The 27,357-nt window shown below is 37.2% G+C and overlaps 1 protein-coding gene across 1 annotated transcript in view; it reads left to right on the top strand.

Moving 5' to 3' along the window:
• The window catches only part of pcxb (pyruvate carboxylase b), a 161,376-nt gene that overhangs the window by 18,899 nt on the left and 115,120 nt on the right, over positions 1-27,357 (top strand). Inside the window, exon 8 of the mRNA XM_056759046.1 lies at positions 12,103-12,221. Within this exon, the coding sequence (XP_056615024.1) occupies positions 12,103-12,221 (119 nt within the window). The remainder of the gene's footprint in view (positions 1-12,102; positions 12,222-27,357) is intronic.

The raw sequence follows: 27,357 nt of genomic DNA, 5'->3' as shown, positions 1-27,357 counted from the left end.
CAAACCTGTAAATGTAAATGTTAATCAAACATATAACCTGGTCATTAAATATCACAGTCCGAAAGGTAAACCGATACTGTCGTTTTTGCCTCACCTCTCTGCACCCTACAGACTAGCACAAACATTTCTTCAGCATACTACAGTCTCACACTTCCCTAAGGCTGTGTGGAGTGCTACAAAGTGGCTGTTGTGCACATGACTGCCAAATCTCTGTAGAACAGACAGGCCCCTATGGTTATAAACGCTTGTCCTGCAGCAGCCCTGACCTTGTGCTAAGAGTTAGCAGTTGACCCATACTTCAACAAACACGTACTGTATCAACTGTCCAACGGGGACCATTTCATTTTTATTTGAGTTGAAGGAGCACATTAGTTCCCCCAAAAATAAATTTCAATCCATAATTGACTCAACCTCATGCCACCCTAGGGGTATATTACTATGTTTAATCAGCTGGACAAAATTGGATTAATATTGGAAAATACCCTTGCTTATCCTAGCTATGTATTGCATTCAGTAGTGCCCCTGTTTTGAACCTTAAAAAAGAACATATATATAGAGAATATTTTTTATCACATAAAAAATAATTTTTAACTTTTCCTAAAAATAGTACTTGTACAAATATTACGGTTTTATTGCTTAAAAGTGCAGTCTATGAGGTCAAAGCAAACATACAAAGCATCTTTTCTGTTATTTTGACCCGGTTCTTCAGTTTTCATTTACTGCAAATAAATGCAAATAACACCAATAACTAAACAAATCTCATCCCCCATTGACTCTCAAAGTAATTCATTTCGATACTATCGCAGTAAATAAGGGGATGAGATATGTTTACGTACTGACATTCTTCCAAGTATCTTCCTCTGTGATCAACAGAACAAAGACATTTATACAGGTTTGGAACAACCTGAGGGTGAGGAAATGATGACAGAATATTCATTTTTTGGTAACTCTCCCTTTAATTGAGTAGCTCTGATCTAGAGTGCTCTTTATGTAAAGATTTCTACACACACAGACATCAAACCTTAAACTGGTTTATACACAGTTCACTGGATTGAATGCTCTGGGGTATCATTTATAAAACTTTACATAGATTTTGAAAAGGAAGATTTTGCATACGCACAAAAGTTTTCAGATTTATAAAACCACGCGTACGCTAGAACCTGCGCATTATTGGCTTTATTAATCCCCTACAGGAGAAGACTGTGCGTGTATCTCCATCCCATCTCCTCGCTGACATAACCGTTTATGGAGCTTACAACGCCTAGTTTAACTATGCATAATGTAATCTGCATATCATTTTCATATCCATATTTCCATTCACATGACGGTACGAGACGTTTGGAAGATGAGAGCCAATGGACCGCTCCACAACCGGATCGCACACAAAAAATACAATAATATCACAATAATATCATTGTTCTCTCTATAATTTTTTTATTTTTATTAAATCTTTTTTTAGAACAATAGTTCTGTAATTCAGTTTAAGAGGAATTATAATGCACCTTGCACTCTTCACTGTTATTAAAACATTAAAATGTGCAACATGACACAGTAGCAGTGCAAGCACTAGAAATATATGTATATACTTTTTGTTAAACTTTTAGATGAAACTTTGGTGCTTAACTCTACTAATATGGGCGGAATTTGAGTATAAAAGAGAAAACAGAGTTTGAAATTATTCTGTCTGATAACTTCACTTCAGGAAAGCCGGCGTACAGTAGGCTATGCATGGTCCCTTAGTGGATTTAATATTTAATTACATTTTGATTTAAGATTTTATTGTGATATTGATTTTACAAGAAGGTGTTTTTGAAACAATTATTGCTCAATACAAGCGCAAACACTGCTGGATTTAATTTTCATGATAACGTGGATCTAACGTATGATATGGAGACAAAGTTAAATGTGTATGTGAGGCATTAATCGTTCTTTTAACATTTAATTTCTGCAATGACTTAATTTCACGAACTCGCCATTTGTGTCGCCAATTCCTCTTGTCTCAAGAATGTGTGTACAGGTGCGCAAATTTTCCCGTCAAGTTTGTTTTTATAAATCCCATCTCTGCTTAGGAAGTGTCGTACTTATCTTTCAGGGCATGTTTTGTTCTTACGCAACGGTTATAAATGAGGCCTCTCATCATCTCCTCCTGTGTATATCTATACATTTTCATGCCTGAAAGTAGGTTCACACTTCATAAATAAATCCACCCTATGAGCTCTAAAGCTCTTGTGTGTGTTACCTGATGTGAGCCACATGTCCAATCAAACACGTTTCCAGAAACAAACACGAGCTAACCTTCATCCTCTTTCCTCAAACCATTTTAATTGAGCTGTTTGAGCAGAAACCTTATGAGGGCTCTCATATTTAATGCAGCGTACGGACAGAATGAGAGATGTGACGGGGGACAGGCAGAAATCATCTTCTTCAGAATGTCCTGCTGGTGTTAACAAGCTTCAGTACTAGACTTATCTGCTGGCTCTTATTTTAAATTCTGACTTGAAAAAACAATCTTAAGGAAGTCATCAGGGGTGTGTGCGTGTGCGCCCGCTTGTTCACGGGTTCATTTACCTTTTTCTTGCATACTGACCAACTGATGTGACTGTTCCATAGTTATGTGAGTTCTGTTCACATTTTTAGCCATAGATAAAAGACCAGATCATGATATCAAATAAAGATGAAGAAAATCAAATACATGTGAAGTTAAATAAAATAAATATACCTGGTTTTGGTAAACAAAAAGCGGGTAAAAGATGAGGAAATTTTACATTTTAAGTGAACTATTCCATTATTATCATCAGAGACACAGAGCCTGCTTATACTGTATTATAGTGAAAGAGGATAATGTAAGATACTATAGACAGTTTTAGCGGCAAGAAACATAAACAAAGGTTATATGGCCCAAACTTAAAGGGATAATTTACCCAAAAATGAAAATTTTGTCATTTACTCACATTCGAATTGTTCCAAATGTGTATACATTTCTTTGTTCTGATGAACACAGAGGAAGATATTTGGAAGAATGCTTATGACCAACCAGATCTCAATACCCATTGACTCCAATAGTAGAAAAAGTACTTTTTTTGATCTGTTGAACACAAAAGAAGACATTTTGAAGAATGTAGGACACCAAACAGTTCTCGAGGAACTATTGACTACCATTGTTTTTTTCCTACTATGGGAGTCAATGGGGGTTGAGATATGTTTGGTTATAAGCATTCTTCCGAATATCTTTCTCTGTGTTTATCAGAACAAAGAAATGTACACAGGTTTGGAACAACTCGAGGTCAGTAAATGATTATCAAATTTTCTCTTTGGGTGAAGCATCCCTTTAACTCCCCGTAGACCCCCGAAATAAATCAATAACTGTTGATTAGTTTTATTTTAATTGAATGAAATTGATATACAATGAAATGATGTACGTATATAACCAAAAAAAAGTTATATTATAACCAGATACAGACCTGAAGAACTGTGGGCCATGCGCGTGCGCGTGCCTTAGATGAAATCGTCTTTAGGAAGAATTTGATTGGTTTCATGTTTTATAACATTACGTTCCAGTTTGTGTTTGTTTTCAATGTGTTCATGGTTATATTCACTATAGGGTCTTACAGAGTATTACGGGACATTTGCCATGGAGTTTATTCGGCCAGTCCAATGACTTCAGCAGAAAGTTAGACTTAAGTGTTTGTAAGGCAAAGAAAAGAGAAGAGAAAACTATCTGAACAATTTTTGTTAATTGAAAGATGCAGTGATAAACATGGTGTAGAGGTGTACAGACAAGGATTCGTGGGATTTAGAGAATTTTCTTTGAATTTCAGTTATTTCTCACTGAAATTTGCCTGCTTTGTACTTACATCATTGCAGGAAAAGAGAGAGAGGGGAGGGGGGATATTTTTCCTCTATTAGGGTGATGGACTTGATGAAAGGTATAAAAGAAGAAATTAAGTAACAAAAAGATGAGCCAGATCAATGAAAAGCAAATGGTTCGGATAATAAGCAATTGTGAGATCCCTCTTAAATTCTGTTTTATTTCATTGTCTGTTGTCATGACAACTGTTGGACTAAGATCCCCCAAGTGTTTTGGAAAACAGCTATGATTAAGTCACTTTTTTCACTGCTCCTAAAAGGATCTAATGCATTTTAAAAGCAGTCCATTCTGCAAAAGTTTTCTAAAGCTGTAATATAGGGAAAACCATACCGTAATTCAACTTGCAGTATAAACTTCTAAGTCTAGACTTATTTTAGATTCAAAGTATTTTACAATTCAGAAATGGTGCTCACTCACTGACCGATTGACTTACTCGCTCACTTGTTTAGTCCTTTTCTACATCGCAGCTGTTTTTAAGACTCAGAATCACAGCTCTTAGAAGCACTCTACCGTATATTCTTTCTGGAGTTATGCTGGTTGATTGGCAGGAGTGGAAGACACCCAGGCCCAAGTGTTTTTTCCCGATATCACATTTTTGCACACTGCGCATGCAGAACGCTTGCTGCGGCGCGTGAAATGCAACGATTGTGTGAATGCCTCTCTAATGTATTCCAAACAGACATTCTGCCATCTGCTTTATTGTCTGAAACACAGCGATATAAAATCTATAAACAGTAAATTAGACGCTCACGATAAGGTTTTATTTGAACTCATTTTGTTTATCATACGTCCTCACACTAGTTTCATTGGTATATTACATAAAGCATTGTTTAGATGTCGGTGGAAATGAGGGATAGTTTTCATAAACTTTAGCTTATCCTCTATCTTTAGACTCTGTCTTTCTCATTGTCTATACTGGGTCATATCTAAAGGTGAACGGTCGCCATGGAAGCTGCTTTTCTTTAAAAGGAGAGACGATTTTAATCATGCATGACACCACAAATAGTAAAAACACAGATTAAACCCCCCCTCTGCTCTTCACCATCTGCTGTTTCTTTCAGCCTCTCCTAATGTTACTGTCTCTGATTATATGCAAGCTTCGGTCATAAAGGAAAACATAAATGAAACCCTGTCAACAGAAAATAAAGTAAATAGAGTTTAACAGAATGTGGTCAAATGAGCAAAGATGTACAACATAAATGATGGGAGAGAGTGTCTTTCATTTTATACACGGAGGGAGAGAGAGATCGAGAGAGAGAAATTACCCAATTACCCTTTTTAAAGAAATCACCACTTAAACCATATTAAACCAGTTTGGCCAATCTGGGAGACCAGCTAAACTAGTTTAGGACTAGCAAACCCCTCCAGACTGTCAGGGTATTATACGAGGATAAAAAACTGCTAAAACCCAGCTGAAGATATTTTGCTAGTTTAATTTGGTATTCAACCGGTCACCCAGCTTTGCCGAATTGGTGTTGAGGCAGTCAGCCATTGGGTCTCCAAGCTTGACCAGCTGACAGCTGCCCAAAACAAGCAAAAAACACCGGCCTAGTGAGCTTGGCTGGAAGAGCAGCCAACCACCGTAGGCTAGTTCAAGCTTTTTTGTCAGCTGGGTGGAAGAAACAAAAACTCACTGACAAGCTAAAATAAACCTCAGATCACAAGAAGGGCATCCTAGCAACTGGACATTCAAGAATACCTCAGACATTCTGTTGAAACGTTTTTCCATGTAAGGATTCTACTGTACATGAAAGTACTGGACATATACATGTCCCTAGTGAAAATGGGCATCTATTTTTTTTTTGAGTGTAGCTGCGTGTAGGTTTAAGAGTCTTTTGGAGATGGGACAGGTGGACATGATCGATGAAGAATTGAATGCAGTGCAGGGTTTGAGCTTTGGCAGCGATGTAAAAGAGAAAGAATATCTCAAAATGAATTTAAATAGTAACTGGCAGTTAGTGATGAGACATGAGTAAAGGTGTGACAAGAGAATTTATGGAGATTAAAAATAGGCAGAGTGGCATTTTTTTTGCGATAAAAAGATATTGATATTAACAAGATGCACCACTGCCGTAACAAAGAATGTCGAGGAATACAACGTATGGCAATACAATATGGCTGTTTTAGTGAAGGAAGTCCCGCCTTCCAGTAAAGTGGCAATCGTCAATCAATAAAGACTGACGAACTCTCTTGAGGCACTTGTCAGCCTGTGTGCAGGCGCAGTAGATGAAGAGAGATCGAAAAAGGTGATATTTAGCTCAGTTTAAAGGGGCACTGCATCAATGTGTCATGCATTCTGACTTCTGTTAAATGTGCTTCTGTTAAATGTCTTCTCCTGCTTAACATGTTCAATCTGTCGAAAAACTTAAGCAGTTAACAGTAAAGCTTATTACATAGTATTTCTGTGTTTGATACAATCCCCCAGCAATCGTACAGGTTTCGGAGGTTTTTTGTCGAACATAAAAAAACTGTTTCGTAACAATTATTCTTAGTCCCTTATTGGAAAATCAGACGTCATTTTCACTTGTGTGCAAGACAGAGAGAGAGAGCATATGTTAGCGATGGTATTTGTTTGTTCACTGCATTTGGTTGATGAATATTATATAAATGGTGGATATAACACTGGATTGTATGTAGCATGTTAAACTGTGCAGTTCACTCACTCAGACACTCAGAACAGACCAGACAGAGGGCATGTGTAAATAACAGGGTTCAGCATCCACTAGTCTTCATCTAGTTTTATGGACTCAATGCAGCCTGAAAACAAGTTTCACTCGCAAAATAGACTAAAACTAAGTAAAATAGAAGTTCGACATTTCAGTAAGCTGTCACTTGTTTATCAACACGAGAAATACATGTGAGCGTGTAAACAGACTAAAATGCGTGTGTCTCAGGATGAATGAGTGAGACTTGAGAGCCCTGTTACATGTATAGAGTTTAGCGGGCTGTGCGTTAGTAATATCTGTCCGTGTGGGGAAATGCAGTGCTCCGTGTCTGCTGTAGTTAAATGGATTAAGCAAAGCTTTGAGGCAACAAAAATTGCCTCTATGGTTTTTGGTATTGGAATATCTCGAGTAACTTGTGGAATTGTTTCAGCCCTACTGTGTTTTGTTGGCAATGTGCTTTAGTTCAGTCTACCCCTCCCCCTGCACGCGGCATATGATTTCAGAAATACTTTCGGATGCAATACTACTCTATAGGTACTCAAGATTAATATGAGATTGCCGTCTTTTTTGGTCCTCGGGCCAACCAGAATCGCGTTCTAAACGTCATGTTTGCACCCATGCTGAAAGGGACGACTGCAAAGTGTATGTCAAAGAGAAAATGTCGTTGATATTTATTATTCAGGTCACCCAAAAGATGGAAACGGTTATGTTATGAGAGACTGTTGCTAGTCTCCCTCTCGAATGTCCACTTCTAGAGCTCTGCATTTCTGAGTGAGTAAGGCACTTGGATGCGATTGATATTCGTCCAAAGTTTCAGTCACAGAAGCTGAAGTTTACAGATGATATTTAATAATTATTTTAGAGACCGATCAATTAATTTCGTAAAACGTTAATATGTCGTCAGGAGCCACGGGAATTACTTTTGTATTGGTTGTATCTGCTTTTTAATCCTTCTTTTTTATGAAAGCTCATAACTCTCATCAATCAGATCCTGCACTTTATCTCTCTTAATAACTCTCTTAACATCAGTCCCGCACTTTATTTTCTCAATCCTGCATGTTTTAACCAAAACCAAAACCCCAGTTTGTATTAATAAAGGTGCACCCCTCAGAAAACTTAAACAAATAAAGATCATTTTATTTGTTTAATTATGACTTGGAGCATTGGGATCGTGAGACCAGGACAACGTATTTATTTTTTATGAAAATCTCAAATTCTAACAAAATCCATATTTTTCCTGTAGATCAAATTTGTTGTCATCTGATAAGCTGCTGCTCAATTGGTGACGTGTTTTGCACTTAAAATATCTTGTGCAGGCCAAAAGCCTGAAGAAAATGACAATACAAACCCCTTATATACACCCCCCAAACACCTACCCATTCAACCCCCCTCCCCCCAGCGTATGGCTGTCACCTTTATCAGCTCTTCAGAGTTTGCAGGTATGGTGTTGCAAACATGGCCGCCGAGTGTCACGACTTCCGTAAATGGACTTTGGTTGCGCTCAAGAGAATTATGGAGGATACAAGTGGACCAGTAGGGAGGAATTGGGTGATGACCATTAGAAATTATGTAGGCTTATTTTCTGGCACATGAAAGAGAAGAGTGAATTATAATGTATATATATGACTTAAAGAGATAGATCACCCAAAATATGGAAATACCATTATACAATCATGTCATTCCAAACCTGAATGACTTTCTACTGCAAAACACAAAATAATACATTTTTAAGTATGTAGGTAACCAAACCACACTGGCGCCATTGGCATCAACCGTATGCATAAAATAAACACTGAGACATTTAACAAAATATATTTTTTGTGTTCCTATGAAAAAGAGAATTGTATATAGTCGAATGAATGGTAAACAAATGGAACTATTGTATAGTGAACTATTCCTTTAATTTATGGTTTTGGGTAGTTTTATGATATGCTAGGCTTTGCTCTTTTAGTTTGTTTCGAGTTTTGTAAGAATGTTTTGTCTCTGTTGCCAAATTAGGGTTTTTTATTTGCTTGTGCATGTGCAATTGTTTGTGCTGTGTGGGTGTGTTGCTTAGTGTCTGAAGTATAACTTTTTATCGTCGATGTCCTTCCAAAACCTTGGATCTCCAGATTCTCTGTTTTTCAGGAAAATGAAAACGAAACCCCCTGTACTTTTAAAATGATTAAATGCTGTGTTGTCAAAGTTGACGAGCACTTTTTAATACTTTGTTTTGATTTGATATTCGCAAAACCCAGTGACAAACACAAAGGGTAACTAACAATAATGATTTATGGCACAAAATAAAAAGCATGAAACATGGAGATACAAAGTTTAAGAAGGACAGCAACGTTATGTGGCTTCTACTGTATTGCATCAATACATTATTTAAAGAACACATTTATTAATTCTTGTATTGAGAAAGTGATTGTAATAGCAGAGCCAATCTTGAGATGTTTCACAAGTTCAGAACAGATAGAAAGATAGTTCATATAGATAAATCACCTGTACTTTATAAGACTATTTACAAATGTAGGCCATTACGCCATAGATTTATATTGAAAAGATGCTCAGATGAAGTTATTTCATATCACATTATTGCGTGTCAGCAATCCAGCAGCCACAAAGACATCAGTTAGCAGGCAAAGTGTGAATAAGATCAATAACTGCCTTCCTGTGCTATCAATTTGTACATTCAGTAACTATAACTAAAATGACTTTTAGGCTTGATAAATTACTTTGTGTATAAAGTTTCTATTTGCATTGACATCACTCTGTGTTTATGTGAGAGAATGGAAACCCACCTCACATTTTATTTTCATAACTCACAAGACACTAGAGGCACTCACACGAGACACTAGACACTATTTTGTATTTTTCTGAAAAACTCAATCCTCAGTTGGCTACAGTACATAGTAGATCAGCATGACATTTGCTCACCTTTTAATTACACGCAAGTCATAATATTTCTATATAAATGCCCTAAACGGAGGCGTTTGGATATTTGCGTGCGTCTCACACATGAGCAGTAACGTTACATATTTCTTTCTCATCGCAATGGGAGCGCGCAACCCGCGGCTGAACAGCAGTGTAGCTATTGCAAATTCGGATTACATTATATTTAATATACTCACGAACAAACATTTTCAAAAAACTATTCCCCCATATCTGCTCAATATAAGCATATTATATGATGTGTTTTTAGTTTGAACTGTTTCTCTATATGCTATGATGAGAAATAAGGGTCAGTAAAGAGGATTGACAGCCTGATGCGATCGTTTTCCTCTCACATATCTAATTGAAGCCTTTGTTTTATGATTAAAAAATATATGATTTCAGGAAATAATGAAGCCATTGTGACTATGTAAAACACAACAGACATCACATGCATGTTTTAATGTAATAATTGTTACTATTCTGCTCTTTTGAAATAATAAAGCTCTCTTGATTTGGTTTTCAACTATTTATTTTGGGTGGATGCTCCTTTTTTCCAAGGGAAAAAGTTAATTGTTCAGCCCTGTTCTCTACTTATTTGCTTAAATATTATGTATTTAATTTACAATGCATGCTTTTCAGTTGTTAAGGAACTCTAAACTTTGCAGTTATTATATGGGATACAGTCACCATGACAGTATAAAAGGGCATTTTAAGTCAATCATAAGCACTATTTCATCTCTCAATCAGACAAAAAATGTGGTAAAAAAAATACCGCCATTTACCAGGAAACCAGTATAAATCTGGAAAACACCGTTATCTACATACCGCCTATCTAGAGGACGTTATCTACATACCGTCCAGACAATAAGTCTATGAGTCAATGGGTACCATCGGATTTTGGTTACCAACATTTTTCAAAATATGTTTAACGTTTTGCAGAAGAAAGTCATACAGGCTTGAAATGATAAGAGAGTGAGTAACTAATAGCAGACATAACATTTTGGGGTGTTATTTATTTGTTTGTTGATTCATTTTTCTTTCTTTCTTTCTTTTATTCAATCATTTATTTACCTCTCTCCAGGTTTAACTGGCATCAGTCTGAACTCTTTCATTCAGGTCATGTTTGTCAGAGTTAAGATTATAATGGATCAAATCTTCCTGGCATGATTGACATGGGCTGTAGGGGGATAATGGGATAGAGAGAAATGAGAAGTACAAGAATGAATGAATTTAGTCAAATCACGGTCACAGTAGTGGTATTTAAAGATCTATGAGGAGGTCTAAAATTGTGTGTTTTTCGTTTGCCATTTAGCAAATATTGTCAAATCAAGTCAACTTTACAAAACTAGGTCTCTCATATTTTGTGCGTGTATATTTGTGTAGATGAGTGACTGCTTTTGGCAAGATCATTGCAGTGTGGGATTAGTAGACTGCGCTGAATTGTGGGGAGAAATTGGATCAGATTACAGTAAATTTTGGCACCGGATTATCCTCGATCCCTTCTGTGAATCCAAGTAACCTGAATGACAGAGAGTGTGTAAGAGCAAGTAAGAGAAAAGTGAGTTATAGGATTTGAAATAAATTGGTTTATGAATCATCTTCTCCAATTTATCTCTATGTTTTTCTCTTGTGTTTTGTACCTATATCTTTCCTGATGCTTAACTAGTAAGGCATGGTCATAGCAACACCAATGTCATGGGTTCTTTTAACAGGAAACACTCATACTGAATAAATTTAGAAACCTGAATGCACCGTCAGTGGAAGCTTTGGGGAAAAAGTGTCGGTCAGTTGCATTCATTGAAATGTACATTTTAAGATTCTGCCGAATCTCTCTTGCTCGGTGGGTTGTGTTTGGGCTGGTGTCAATACCAGTAGTCCTGGTGATCTCACAGCTTTCACCAGAAGCTTCTTTATTTCTTTCTAGCGGCATCATGCTGTTCAGCAGAATTAGCCAATCGCCCCGGGAGGTTTTCTTTCTACAGACATGAGAGACTTACAGGAAAAAAGTTGGGGCTTTTTAAACTAAATCTCTGCTTGTCGTGCTGGCAGCTGTCATTCTTTTGTGAGCTAAAGAAGCCTCTAGATATTTGATACATGTAAATAAGGTTCTCTACGAATACTTGTTTTTTTTACCAAGTTTGTATACCAAAACATCTAACATTGTTTCTTCTGTTGATGAATTTTGATCAGACAGCATCATATTATTGTACTGTCTAGTGCATTTTGTGACGTTTTTGTATCCAATCTCACATTTTGCTAGATTCATCCATAAGCACACAACAACTTAAATAAGAGGCTTATTAAAGGAACAGTTCACCCAATAATCATCTGAAGAATGAAGGAAAGCAAACAGTTCTGGGGCACTTTAGACTATCATTGTAATTTTTTCTACTATGATTGTAAACAGTGGACAAGAACTGTTTGGTTACAAACATTCTTCCAAATATCTTTCTGCGTTCATCAGAACAAAGACATTTATTCAGATTTGGAATAACTCAAGGGTGAGTATATCATGACAGAATTGTTATTTTTGGGTGAACTGTCCCTTCAATATCAAAATATTTATGAGTATTATTTTATTGTGGTCATGCAGTATCTTCTGTGTTATATTTTTATATATTACATCTTCATGTTCTTTGATGTTGTTCATAGGTAGGCTACGAGAATGCAGGCACAGTGGAGTTCCTCGTGGACAAACATGGAAAACACTACTTCATCGAGGTCAACTCTCGCCTACAGGTGGAACACACTGTTACCGAGGAGATAACTGAGTGAGTGGAAACTAAACAATGACATTTCACAGGAAGAGTGAGATTTTCGTTTTGTTTCGTATACCTTGTTTTTTAAGACATCTTATGAAATGTTCGCTTTGCGTATATTGAGTGTTCAATGAATAGCAAAACAAAACCCAGCATACATAAAAGAAATGATCAATTCCTATCACTTCTTTAAATTAGAACTGCAAGACATCTGTCTCCGAAAATATTTCAACTCATAACTCTCGATATATTCTTTTCTGCGATGTCACAAATATGCCATTTTATGTTTCTTGAGCCTGTAAATCACATCCCGAGAAGATTGATGTATTGCATGTGGATTTGTGTGTACGTGTGTCTTTGTACTCGACTATGCATGCACCGTATGATTGTTCGTGTTTGGGTGGGCATACTTCATTCCTTTCTCTGTCTGGAGGACATTACATTTACATATGCCATTACGCTCGAGCCAGATGCCTTTTTACCAATGCAACATTGAAGCAAACACATTTAGAGTATCATGTAACTAAACAGTCAGCAAACAATACAATTCAATTCAGATCCTAAAAAGAAGAACACACAAACATTGCAAGATCTTACCAGCTGGCATGGTGTAAGCTTGTTAAGATGGCCAGCTGGATTAGCAGATTTCAACTTTGTTTGAGCAACTTTGTCTAATGCAAGTAGGTAAGTTTGACCACCTTATTGACGATCTTTATTGATCTTGTAGTCGGACACAGAACTGGTGAAAGTGCAGGATAAAGTGGAGGGTTAGTGAAGAATGTTAGCTATTCTAAGTGAGGCAGGGAAGATATATTTACATAAAAGTTCAGTCGAGGTGAGTCATAAATTAGCGCTTTAAGATTGTCTGAAAGTAAATAATGAGTCAACTGTTCTGATCTGTGCTTGTTTAAAGTGCGATCCCTGTGGAGTCATGATTAACAAAATCTGTTGATCAAAATTTAACAGAAAGTTAGTACAATCAAAACAGATTGCATACTTGTGTTAATGTGTTTGTTTACACTTAGCTATATATAAAACAACAGAAGTTAACATGTGAACATGCACTTGTGTTGCAGTGTGCCGGGTGTGTGGTGTCTAGGGGTCCGTACCATAAACGTAGCTAAACAAACTCAGGGTTACAGGATTAGTTTTGTGTTGACAAAACCAAACCAATGCAGTCAGGCTTTGTTAGTACCGTGAAGCAGCTCACTGACTTTCTTTATCAACTCAAGCTTTGATCCTGAAGCTAAGATTAATCCACGAGTGCGTGCACATGAATGGGTGATGTCGGGCCCGAAAAACCAAACGCAATTAACACGAATATCGCAAGTTCCATATGTTTCTCAGGCAATAATAACGCGCAAATATAACACAGAAGTGTTTTAGAAACAATGTTGATTTAGTTAATGCACAAATTAAACAACTAAGCCAATGTGTATATGCATTAACTATATACTAAGGTAAAAACTAGTGCAATATGATGTATGCGTATTATGCATATATTTATGTGTGTGTGCAACCTTTGTGTTTTAGTATAACCTACCTTATAATAATTATTCTTAGAAAATAGGGTAAAGCAAATAATGAAGAGAAACTATCTGTGTGCTCTGACAGAGCTGAAGAGATAAATGTACTGGCACACATGTGATGTGCAGATTTATTTTAGGTTAAAGGCTCTTACACTGGTGTCTTTTCACATCAAGCACCAGACACTGAAGCATTTACGTCCATGGGTTACAGAAGATATATGAACAAAATATACAAGAATATAACTGTGAGACTGAGCAGCTGGGAAAAAAAGATGTCCTTATGTGAACTAGTCATGTAAAAGTCAGTGTGTGAACCTGAGGGCCACAATGAAAAGAAGCAAAAACCTCTGGCATTCATTACCCCTGTCTCCCACCATCATGCCATCAAATAGTCCTTTAATAGATCATAGAAGGGAAAATGATATTGAAGTTTTAAGTTTTACTTTTTCACATTCCATTCCCTTAAAGTGCTTTGTACTGTTCCCTGTTTGCTTTACCTTCCTATAATCACTCACACACAACGATCTAAGCATTACAGCATAAAAAACACTTCTTATTGCTCATTTTAATATGTAGTGTATGATATCATTTTTTAAGTGCTTTAAGTAAAACTTGCGTTTACAAAAAAGGGTTAAATTAGCAGTGTAAAAGTGAATGTGATGTCTACTGTTGCTGTATCTTAAGCACTTAATAAGGCTTCTTTAGAGGACAAAAGATCTAAATGTACAAAAGATGTAAAGTAGGCGAGCTACTTTAATGGTACCTATCCCAGGGTTGGCACAAAACTAAACTTAAACTTACCTGGCTAGCCAGGCTTCATGGTACAGGCACCAGAATCAATGTTTATTGAAAACATGGTCAAGTGGAGTAAAGAATGGAGAATGAAAAAGAGCGAGAACGTGTGTTGGAATCAGCATGGGTTTGAGAGAAACAGAAAGAAAGAGGAAGATACAGGGTGTTATAAATAGCTCTCACCTCCCCTGATAAACTATGAGCTGCTCTATAATGACATAGAGATGAGCCTGATCTCATCACGTACACACACACACACAGAGATGCTGACAAGCAGGCAGACATTAATGTTCTGATGAGCCAAATGATTGATAGCACTTCTTTCATTCTGCCTATACACACACACACGCAAACACACACACACTTTATGTTTTCTAGAGCGAATTTTTCACCATAGAAATGGAGACTCATACATTATAGATATCAGACTTGTCAAGTGCAGTTGACAGTGGTGCACCGAATTGGCTCTCATTGCTCGTGCTGCCATCTTAGATTTGCAGAGGATTTAGGGAAATGTATTAGCAGAATTATCCTGTCATTGCCGGGCTTATTATATCGTCTCCTTTACACATGGTGTGTAATGTTATTATGTTTATGCACATGCATTTCACTGCAACGGCATGGCACGCTGTTTGCGTATGAAAGATTAGTTTCCTTTTTCTACACTAATGTGATCCTTTCTAATGTGACTGCATATGTGTGTGAATGTGTCTGTGTTTGTTTTGATTCAAAGGCTGTCATTTCCTCCTCATGCTTTTATTACAATGAAAGAAAGGAAATATCTCTTTTTGTTTCCCTCTCGAAGATCTTTCAATATTTTCTGTAACCAACATTTTTTTTCCATCTCGAGTTTCATACCCGTCTTTGTTGTGTACATTTTTCCATTCTGTCATTGTTCCTGTGTTTGTGTCCATTCATCTTATGTTTTCGAATGTCTGTTGGTCAAAAATATGTATCTATATGCCTTATTTTCCCAAAAAGGAAATATTTGGATGATATGTCATGCCAGTATTAAAAGAGGAAAGAAAGAATTGTGATTTGAATATTTAGAATAGGCTTCTTTTAGGCTTATCTGTGTGCGTTTTTGTGTTGTACGAATATGTACATTTATGTGTATTAGTGATGGAAATTAGCAGGCATCAGGTCATGCATTACTATAGTTACTATAGTTAAACTTAATATTCATGAAAAAGATGAAAAATTTACCAAAAATATTCATACTTGACTTGGGAATATTGTTACTTTGTACTATTGTGAGAGGAAAAAATAACTCCGCAATCACTCAACCTTTAGTGCACACACTGTGTATGTACAGTATATGCATTGAGTGTTTGTAACGCGTATGTGCCGCTCGCCGGGTGTTGAGTAATGACAATGCAACAATCCCACAAAATTGCGTCAGTAGATCTTATTTTGTGTTGGCTGTGTTAGAAACAGAGCGAGTGCTCAAACAAACCACGATAAACAGAAAAAGGAGTTGAAGTTGAAGAGAAATAAGCTTGTAGAAACGGTAAAGTCAGGAGCCAGTGAGGTTTTTGGTGACCCAGCATCAGAAAAGCTATTTCACCCCGCTTTCTGACACTAATACCCTTATCAATCTCTGTGATTCACTTCTCAACCTTTGCTTCTTCTTCCTCTCTTACGTTTTCTCCTTTATTTTCAGTCCTTCTCTGTACCACTTTTTAAAAGATTTTACTCATAATAGTACATAATATAAATCATACATAATAAGATATAAAAGACAATCGATAATATAAATCAAAAGTATTCTTTCTCCCTTTCTTTCACAATTATGCCTGTCCTGAGATATCTTTGGAACATAAAATATTGTGATTTATATTATGTATTCTATAATAAGCATTCATTGGCAATCCTGGTTTTGAAGAAATTTTGAGTTTTTGGAGATATACAGTTGAAAGAAAAAGTTTGTGAACCCTTTGGGCTTACTTGGATTTCTTCATAAATTGGTCATAAAATGTGTTCTGATCTTCATCTAAGTCACAACAATAGAGAAACACAGTCTGCTTAAACTAAACAAACATTGTACGTTTTCATGTTTTTATTGAACACAACATGTAAACATTCATAGTGCAGGGTGGAAAAAGTATGTGAAACCCTAGGCTAATGACTTCATGAGTCAGCCAACCTGGGGTCCAATCAATGTGATGAGATTGGATGTGTTGATTAAAGCTGGCCTGTCCAATAAAAAACACACACCAGTTTTGAGTTTGCTGTTCTGAAGAAGCGTTGTCTGATGTGAACCATGCCTCGCACAAAAGAGCTCTCAGAAGACCTACGATCAAGAATTGTTGACATAAAGCTGGAAAGGGCTACAAAAGTATATCTAAAAGCCTTGATGTCCATGTGTCCACGGTAAGACAGATTGTCTACAAATGGAGAAAGTTCAGCACTGTTGCTACACTCCCTAGGCGTGGTCGTCCTGTAAAGATGACTGCAAGAGCACAGCGCAGAATGCTCAATGAGGTGAAGAAGAATCCTAGAGTGTCAGCTAAACACTTACAGAAATCTCTGGCACATGCTAACATTTTTGTTGACAAATCTACAATAAGGAAAACATTAAACAAGAATGGACTTCATGGGAGGACACCACGGAGGAAGCCACTGCTGTCCAAAAAAAACATTGCAGCACGTTTGAAGTTTGCAAAAGAGCACCTGGATGTTCCACAGCACTACTGGCAAAACATTCTGTGGACAGATGAAACCAAAATTGAGTTGTTTGGAAAGAACACACAACGCTATGTGTGGAGAAAAAAAGGCGCAGCACACCAACATCAAAACCTCATCCCAACTGTGAAATATGGTGGAGGGGGCATCATGGTTTGGGGCTGCTTTGCTGCCTCAGGCCCTGGACGGATTACTGTCATCGATGGAAAAATGAATTCCAAAGTTTATCAAGACATTTTGCAGGAAAACTTAAGACCATCTGTCCGCCAACTGAAGCTTAACAGAGGATGGACGATGCAACAGGACAACGACCCAAAGCATAGAAGTAAATCAACAACAGAATGGCTTCAACAGAAGAAAATACGCCTTCTGGAGTGGCCCAGTCAGAGTCCTGACCTCAACCCGATTGAGATGCTGTGGCATGACCTCAAGAGAGCGATTCACACCAGAAATCCCAAGAATATTGCTGAACTGAAACACTTTTGTAAAGAGGAATGGTCCAAAATTTCTCCTGACCGTTGTGCAGGTCTGATCTGCAACTATAGGAAACGTTTGGTTGAGGTTATTCCTGCCAAAGGAGGGTCAACCAGTTATTAAACCCAAAGGTTCACATACTTTTTCCACCCTGCACTATGAATGTTTACATGTTGTGTTCAATAAAAACATGAAAACATATAATGTTTGTGCGGTATTAGTTTAAGCAGACTGTGTTTCTCTATTGTTGTGACTTGAAGATCAGAACACATTTTATGACCAATTTATGAAGAAATCCAAGTAAGCCCAAAGGGTTCACATACTTTTTCTTTCAACTGTATATTCTGTATATATATTGACAGAGTAGATACAAATTGGGAGTGTCTGTGAGAGTATTGCGTCATTCAAAGCCAAATTGTTTTTTTAGGGAAAAATTATTAAAAAATCTGTTGATTTGATGTGCTTTCCTACATTCTTCAAAATGTCATCTTTTGTGCCTCACAGAACAAAGAAATAGATAAAGCAGTTTTTCTTACTATGAAAGTCAATGGTGGCCAAGAACTGTTTGGTTACAAGCATTCTTCAACATATCTGTATCTTTGTTTATCAGAACAATGAAATGTATACTGATTTGGAACAGTGAGTAAATTAAGAGGACCTGTCCCTTTAAATCTGACTCGATTTTTTTTTCCGCAGTACATTTTGTCTTATTCTTTTGTCTTATTCTTTTCTCTCAGTCTGGTTTATAGTTTCTAACCCTTTCTAAAATTCAATCGTTTATCAATCTTAACTCACTCACTGTGTGTACTCTATTTACATCTAAACGCTTTTCTCCAGCTCATTACAACATCATTTGCTGACAGTGGATTCATGTTTGTAAAGAGAGAATGCTTCATTGACCTCTGAACATCGGTCATTAGCCGTTCACCATTTGTGTACACATTCTTTTAAATGATCGAGTCGCACTGCTCTCAGTGCTGCTTCATTCTGTCTTCACCATGGAATATTCCTGTTCCTATTGATTCATGCCTCCAAACTCTTGTTTAGACATCATAAAATATACCACAGCAATGACCTCTCGAGCCATTCTGCTCTGACACTTTTTTCTACTGATCCCAGTCCTGTTTTACTATTCTCTGCTGTATAGTTTGGATAAATAAGGTTATTCTTGGATCAGGGTATAAATAGAAACCCTAGTTGGATTGTATTTCCGTCAAACTCAGACACGTATAACGGTAGAGGGTAGCTTTATGTTCTCTGGGCCTTACAAAGAAAGATTTCATTAAATGTAATGGCTCCTGGTGGACGTTGCCCGGTGCCGTAGCGTCACCCTCCGCTGCTTGAGCTCGTCTTTTACATCTTTTTTTGCCTGAAAAAGTGAACAAAGTGCTAAATTGAGCTTAGGTGCTTTTTAAGCTTCCAGTGTCTGAAATATAACAAATTAAGGCTCTTTACGGGTGCATGACATTATTTGCTATTTACCACACACTTTCATCCAGGTACACTTATTGCAACAACGGTTCCATATCAGTGGTCTGAGGTTAAGAGGCTCAACGACACAATGATGTATCATCAACCTTTAAATCAGCTGACCAAAAGACTACATTAACTCTTTCACCGCCATTGATGAGTTATCTCCTCATTTAAAAAAAAATCTTCCCCGCCAAAGACGAGTTATTACGCAATCAGTATTCGTACTGTTGTACAGCAGGTGGCGCTATTACACACCACTGGGAAAAAGTACGGAATCCCAGAACCTAGAACGTATACGGTTTAGTGGTTTTTAATGATTGTTCTTAGTGTAATCTGGGCGGAATCTTTGACAAAAAACGTTAATTGTCTCAGCTGTTTATTTAAAATGATGCATTTTTAAAGAAACCTACCCACATCTACGGAGTGATAAAAAACGAATAAATGAAGATAGAAGAATATTGTTTCTTTTGTTTAAAAGCTGAGACTCTGTTCTTTCATTTGACATGTTGTTTGTCCATATATTCTTTACAGACAATGTACTGTGAGCCATTCAAGTTGGGTGAAAATGTTAAAAAACGCTGGCGTAGGCTGGCAGCGAATGATGTTTTTTTATTTTTTTAATGGATGACTTTGACTGGATAATGAAGAAATAACTGCCAATAAGAGCATAGAATAAATTGGAACTCCTTGTTGCATCTGAATGAAGCATTTTCTGGTGAGACCTCAAGAGGGTTGTTTCTATAGACGGTTTCATCGGATGTATGCGCCTGGCCCGAATGTAAAGGGCTCATATAGCGTGAATACATGTTTTTCTGTGTCTTTGGTGTGTTATAAATTGCCCATGCATGTATTAGGCACGAAAAATTGCTAGAATTAAAGTGTCGGAACAAAAGATGCATACTATCTAAAAGCAAATGCGAACCCAGACCTGCCTGAAACACCTCGTGTAACCACACACCGGCGAATCTACGTCACTTCGTAACATGATTTGACTAAAACATATAATCTAAATTGATTAAATAAACAATATGTTGAATGGGTGGTGAGTTTAAGTTTAGCCAAGTGACCGTTCTTCTACTGGTACTGTAACCCAAAATAATTCTGGCTAGACATACTTTTGACTTGCTAGCTAAAGTAATTTACTTGTCATTTATTTTTCATGTTTTCAGAAATAATCTACAGGGACTGTTTTTTGCGGATGTGTACCGGAAGTTAAGTTTGTTGCACAAAAGCGTGCAAGCGCCCGAACGTTTGTTTATGTGAAATAAAACCGTCTATAGTGCTTTTCACAGTTTTGCATTGTTAAAGCAGGTAATAAATGTTTAGGTATAGTAGGAATATTGTGTTCTGGGTGTTTTGTTTTGTTTTTCCTGGCAGTTGCTACAGTACTGTGAAAGGTTACAAGGGCCATGTAATGATGTTGTGACTACGAGAGTGTTATTTTCCTATTTCCTACATAGTTAATTAAATTTACGTCGCCCGTCCAATCTTTTCCTGTGTCTAGCATTTTCCACACAGCTCGCCTTCAATCATATTTCCCAGCACAGCACATTGCAGGCAGTTGAAATCCAGCCCAGCTCTTGAGAATGTCAACAGGCTGCGCCCTCTGCGTTCAATCAGGCATGGCTCACAGCGCAGCTCAACACTCAGGACGATTCACTCTGACCTGAGGTGCTGCATGAGGCCAGTAGCAGAGCTCCGTGCTGAGCTTCACCGAGCATCATCAAACAATGTGGACAACCTAAGCTGTAAGGAGCCGTGCCTGCTTGTATTTGATATGATTGGAATAATGAGCCTTAGGGTGAAGCTCCGTGCTGGGGCCAGCTCTCTGTGATAAGGGCCTACAAATGGGCTTTGTTGCAGAAATGCATGCTGGGCTCTGATAAAGCTGCTGAAGTACTCCGTTTTCTGCACATTTTAAGTTCCTCTCCGTTTTAATTGCTCCATTTGTATTGGTATCTTTTGAAGACCTTTCAAATCTCATAGACTTCCACTGTTTTTCAGCCTATTGCATTAAATAATTATTCTAAACGTTTGTACCTTTGAAAATGTCCTAGGATGTCTCTAAATGACGGTTTTGTCAGGTTTAGCTAACGTCTAAGGACCATTTTGCCCTGAAAGCATAGCGGAGTATACCCACACTCAATCTTCTACTCACCCTCCGTCAACCTGTTAATCTGTGAGTTATTGCGGCCAGTCGACAACGAAGAAAAAAGCCTCATCAATATCGGAATAACAGCGATACTCCGTCTAGAGAAGTGTGGTTGTGCCCATTTTTTGCTGATAGCTCTATCTAACTAAGTATTGCACGCACCCACATGCACATCAGCGGTTACTTAAAAGGTCCAGTGTATGAAATTAACGGCATCTAGTGGTGAGGTTTTGAATTAAAAACCCCACCCTTTCGAAGCACTACGGCAGCTGACACAGAACAAAGACGTTGTCATGTTTTCGCTTCTTTGCCGAATGAAATAACGTATTTACGAAACATGCTACTGTTGAAACAACGTGGCGAATTCCATGCAAGGGGACCCACGGTGTATGTAGATACAAACTAGGGATGCCACAGTTCTCAATATAATATTGAACCCTTCGGTATGACCTCAATGGTACAATACGCATAGGTGAATTGCGGTTTTCTGGTTTTGCGTTTACATAATGTCTGTGCGTTTTATTGGGCTACGCTTACGTCCATGTTTGTATGTTTGCTCCTCCACATGGGTAAGTATCTAATAACAATGCGCAAAAGTAAGGGATGCTTGTGATAGTGGTGACAGATTTCGCCATAAAATCACCTTTTTAAGCAGACACATTGAGCATTGCATTTTTCCCTATTTATTGTAATGGCAGTGGCACATTTTGTAAACCTCTATTATCTTTGGCCTTATCCATTGAGCGGTAGTGTTATGTCTGTTTACTACCATTACAGCAATCACAAGTTTGCATCACTCTATTATAAATTCACCGATGCGCATTAAAACTTAGTTTTAATGACATGTTTATGAATGGTAAACTGCTGTGAGCTGCCAGTGTTAATCTTTAATTTATCTTTATTTTATTCAATACACCAGGAATTGTACAAGTTGATTTCTGCTTAAAGAATAAAAAAAGTCAAGTCAAATAAAGAGAACTGCAATAAAATATGAGTTATTCTCAACTTCTTAGTGTTCCTGTAAAATATGCATAGAATAATCGAAGAAAAACACTTTTGATATGAAGCCATCAGAACTGAACTGAAAACCCTGGGTAAAAAAACTAGCTACTTATTGAACCGTGCGTTAATTGTATTGTTGCATCCCTAATAGAAATAGCTCATTCTAAGCTTATAAAAACATAACCCTTCATTATGTAAGGTCTTTATATACCTCTGAAAACATTTCTGTCAGTAGATCCTCCATATGATTACACACAGGACCTTTAAAGCGGCAAGCTATACCTTTTGCCTCTATATGACCTCTGCATCTTTGTTTGACACCTGAAACTCCAGGGTACTTTACATACTTTAAGGCTGGATGGAGTCAAATGATGTCAAAGTGACATTTGTTCCCCCACAAAATCATACCCGACAGCTCCACTTATACAACATTATTGTAAGCCTGCTGTTGTGAACATGCTCTTACTAAAGTTTTGTGATTATATTAAAGGAGCCAAATTTAAATTAAAGCTGAAGGTTGTGGTTTGTATGTTGTTCGTGATAATGCTGTAAGCTGTGGCGTTTAGTTGTGGTTCCGCGTAATTCTGTGACTTTGGCTTGCTAAAAATACGCATTCGTTTTCAATATTCAAAAAGCCAATATACCCCCAATAGTACCTGGCTCTTTATTACATGTACCATGGCCTTTATTTATTAGCTCCTGAGATTGATCTGCTTCTCATATGTTCTTTGCTTTATTGCTCTTTCATTTGACTTGAGAGGCGAAATCGAGAACATTGTTTATTCAGCACTTGACAGCCTCAATATAAATAATGTCAATCATTGTGATTGCCAGGTGTCGTAAGCCTATGGTTGTCAAGAAGTGAACTGCTTAACATCTGTGGTGTTAAGACGTGTGAAATATAAGAAGTGTGTGTGAGTTTCTCTGTGCTCACATTCGCTTGTTTGTGTATATTAAAGCTGAACTGTGGAATTTCAAATTCACAAATGATTGGCTGATTACATCACCAGAACAAACCTCTCACAAATGGCAGTCTAGGTGGTGATATTAATGGCAGCTGTTCAATTTTGTGCTTGTGAGAATCCTGATCAGTGGGAAAACCAAAGATAAAAAAGTTTCTCTTAAGTTTTTGTAAATTTGCAATGTTCTCATTAGATTACATGGCTACTTTAAAATGCCTTTCACTAAAGGTTGGTGCATTTGCATTCAGATACAGTACAGTAGACCTCCCTCCGGCCCGTAGAAGACATGTTGGACTGCTGGAACAAACAGAGCAGTGTTTTGAATGTTAATGTTATACTGAGCAATGTTAGACATGAGCAACGTAGGAGCGCAATGTAACATTATAAGACTTCTTGTCTCTGCGCATTAAATTGGGATACAACAAAAATGTTTAACATCAAAACAATTACACACTTACCTTGTAAAAACAGAGCTGTAGTCCTGCATATTCTTGGCCAAAAATATTTCTTTACTGTGATGCGATTCTCTCTCTCTCTCTCTCTCTCTCTCTCTCTCTCTCTCTCCTTTTCTTGGCTGCCCTTATTGTCTCTTTCATGTTGTATTTATTACTCAAGTTTTTTTTCATTATTATCCCATTATCTGCTGAATGTGTTCTGTGACTCATGAGTGTGGGGTGGCAGATAAAACTGGTAAGCTAGTAATTAATGTCTCTGTGATCAGTTGGCTGAGGTTGAAACCCAGATGAAATGCAGGAGCTAGAAAACAGAGGTAAGCGTTAGCAAAACATGTGGATTTGCTTCTTAAATATGTACCAGGGCTCTATGGTAACTTATTTTTTCAGGAACACTTGTGCTGCTTAATTAAACAATTTAGGAGCACAGACAAAAATTTAGGAGCACATCAATTTAGTTTTTTTTAAATAAACATTTATTTGGCACCGTACAGCATGCACAAAGTATGGGAAAGCATGATAAACTATGCTTATTGGTTATTATTGATTATACCAAGGGGGCTGTTTAATGCTTGGTTATGATTGGCTGGCGAACTTTCCAAGGGAGTGCATTGTTTTTTCATACGACTGAAATGGTCTGCAGTTTAGAGCCCTGTGCACTTGTGTGTGTCTGTGTATGCGTGTTACTTATTCACACTGTTGCGATTAGATATGCAGAAAAAGTGTGTCCGTCTTTGTGTGTGTGTGAAAAGGATGAGGCTCTGATCACCCAAGGTCAGCTCTGTTTTAAAGGCTCATTAGCACATTCTTGCTGATCTCTGGTCAGTATTAGGTAGCAGTTGTCCTCCATGACCCTTTTAATTTAACAGCATACGATTGACCCTGGACCGGGTGAACAGGGTCACCACCGTAAAATAAACAGCCTTTGCTTATTGAATCAGTCTCCAACCTTTTTCAGGCTACAGACATTTTTGTGCATAAAGAGATGCAGTAGAACGCGGCACCTCCCGTTACTTATAAAAATTCTTTCTTCAAAAGCGTTCTTCAAAAAATTATGTTCATACTCCTGTAGTGTTCCAAACACACATGTTCGTTTGGACAAAAACACATGTGTAGGGATGTGAAAAAAATGTTATAAATTAAAATGTAAAATCAACCAAAATGTGTTATATTTAGCATCTTAAAGTATCCAGCCTTTGACTGGTATTTGCAAAATCGTTATCCTGGCATTTTATCATTCAACTTCTTGACGTCTCATCCTGTGAAGAGTTTTGAAGAAGTTTCTATCTATCCAGGACTCTTATTGGCTGCTTTTTCATCATTATTTGGCCCAAGTCATCCATTTAAAAAAGATTTTTTTAGAAATGTTTTTGTTTCCTACTAAAATAAATTGATATGCAGGCACAATTTCAGTTTTGTTTGCAAACGTAATTTCAAACATTAAAGCTTACATCTTTCAGTCAAGTATTTCAAACTTCTGACTGGTACTGTATATCAAAACGTAGTTTAAGATGAAACCGTAATCGAACACTAGTAGTCCCATCATGAGTCCCCTTTTGAAAACCATAGACTTTATCTCTTACTTTAAATCTTTTTGTGCATCACTCTAGTTGCGTCGTTCAATTTTGTTCAATTTTTTATCATGGAAATGAATGGTTTACTGCACTCTCTTGTACTCTTTGTGTTCTCTCTCTCTCAGAGACATTTCACTCTATACTGAAATTAGACATTCTACACCTCACACATTCTCAACTTCCCACACTGTCTCTCAACAGCAGAGACAGATATTAATTATAAGTTACGCTTTTTTAAAATAGAAAGATGCCCGGAGGCCTGATGAGGCATGTGTTTTCTGTATGCGGGTCACAGGTGAGACTACGTGTTAAATTTTAAATCACAAGCATATTTGTAGCTGCTGATGTTAGTAGTGATCGCTTTTTGTGTGTGGATTTTATGGTATGAGAGGACTTTCTTCTCAGAGCAATTTTTGGAATGTTGGTCTTTAGATTGTCGGCCTGTGGTGAGTTATGACACAGAAATCTTCCATGAAAACATGAAAAATGTTCCATTCTAGTTCAATCAATAAACCCCAACTTGAGGCATTGGCCCAGCACACAGACATATGCATTTTAATTACACCATCTTTTCAGACATTTTCTCGATGCAAAAGAATGAACCTTGGTGTATAATGTATTTTTATGCTAATCTGCGAAGGACAGCATTATTGCTTAGGGCTTGCTTATTCATAGCTCAGTCATGTTAATAGAGTTCTCAATTGTTTCATTTGAGTATACATTTTGGCCAGGATGTTTCCTTAGGGAAAATAAAAACAATTCTTGCAATAAATTGTTGGCATACAGTAGGAGTATATCTCAGTCTTGGAAAAATGTAATAAAATATTTCAGTTCATATTAAAATCACTAACTTGATTGAAGACCTTTTTATCGTGCCAAATCTGTGCACGGTTTGGGACATTTTAGAGACGCATGTGAGATTACTAGCTGATGGAAAAATGTATACTCCATTTGAACTTTTATTGATTTGTGGATTCATAGGATTGTTAGCTATGGATAGCTGTCTGTGTGAGGAGCGAGAGAAATAAATTAATGCAAATGCATAACAGCGGGTGTTTTTCAGAACACACAAATAATTTGACTTGTAAACTAAGCTCTGGGAGATTTGTTTATTCTAGCTTTCGGTGGAAAGCATTACCCTTCCTTCAAAAAATGAACTTAAATCAATTTTCTTATTACATAGTTAACCTAATACATGAGAACGTCATACTTATCTAGTAAATTATCTTGTTCTGTTGCTTATTAAAGAAAAAGAAAAACAGGAATCACCCTTGATGTGATGTCCTAAGGCCATAAAATGAACAGGATCTCTTGAATCTCACATACACTGACATCCACAAAGGTACACACATAGCATGTAGGTTAGTTGAAATCTTTCAAGTATTTTCTGTTTCTTAAAGGTCCAATGTGTAATTTGTTCAAGGATCTACTAAGAGAAATGCTATATATACGTAACTGTCTTCATAGGTGGGTAAAGACCTTACATAATAAAGTGTTATGTTTTTATTACCTTTAAAATTAGCTATTTCTCTCTACATACACTGTGGGTACCTTGCATGGAATTCGGCATGTTGTTTCTAAAGTAGCTCGACACAGACAAACTGCTCAGAGACAAACGAGACGTGAACTAGTACACCCGCATATCTACGTCACTATACATAGTCCCCGCCTATGTTTTGCTGAGACTGACGCAAAAACACTGTCGCTCGTTCGTGATGCGTGTGTATCATGTCTAGAGTCTGTGTTCTATGGTGTGAAACTAAGTCCGTCTTATTTCAACTACCAAAGGAAGAAGCGTTTCGTAAATGCGTAATTTCTTTCGGCAAAGAAGCGAAAAAATTACAGCATCTTAGTCTTGTGTCAGCCTCCATAGTGCTTCTATAGGGATGGGTGGAGTGAACCGTTCAGGTCACAACCTCACCACTAGATGCCGCTAAATTTCATACTCTGGACCTTTAACCCTTACAGATTCACATTTTATTAACAGTGTTTAGTACGTGTACAAGTTTTTAAATTTACAGGGTGTATTAGAATATAATTTACAATGTTGGTC

Source organism: Triplophysa dalaica, chromosome 1 (assembly GCF_015846415.1).
Source record: "Triplophysa dalaica isolate WHDGS20190420 chromosome 1, ASM1584641v1, whole genome shotgun sequence".
Taxonomy (NCBI): Eukaryota; Metazoa; Chordata; class Actinopteri; order Cypriniformes; family Nemacheilidae; genus Triplophysa; species Triplophysa dalaica.
This window is presented reverse-complemented; position numbering and strand designations above follow the sequence as displayed.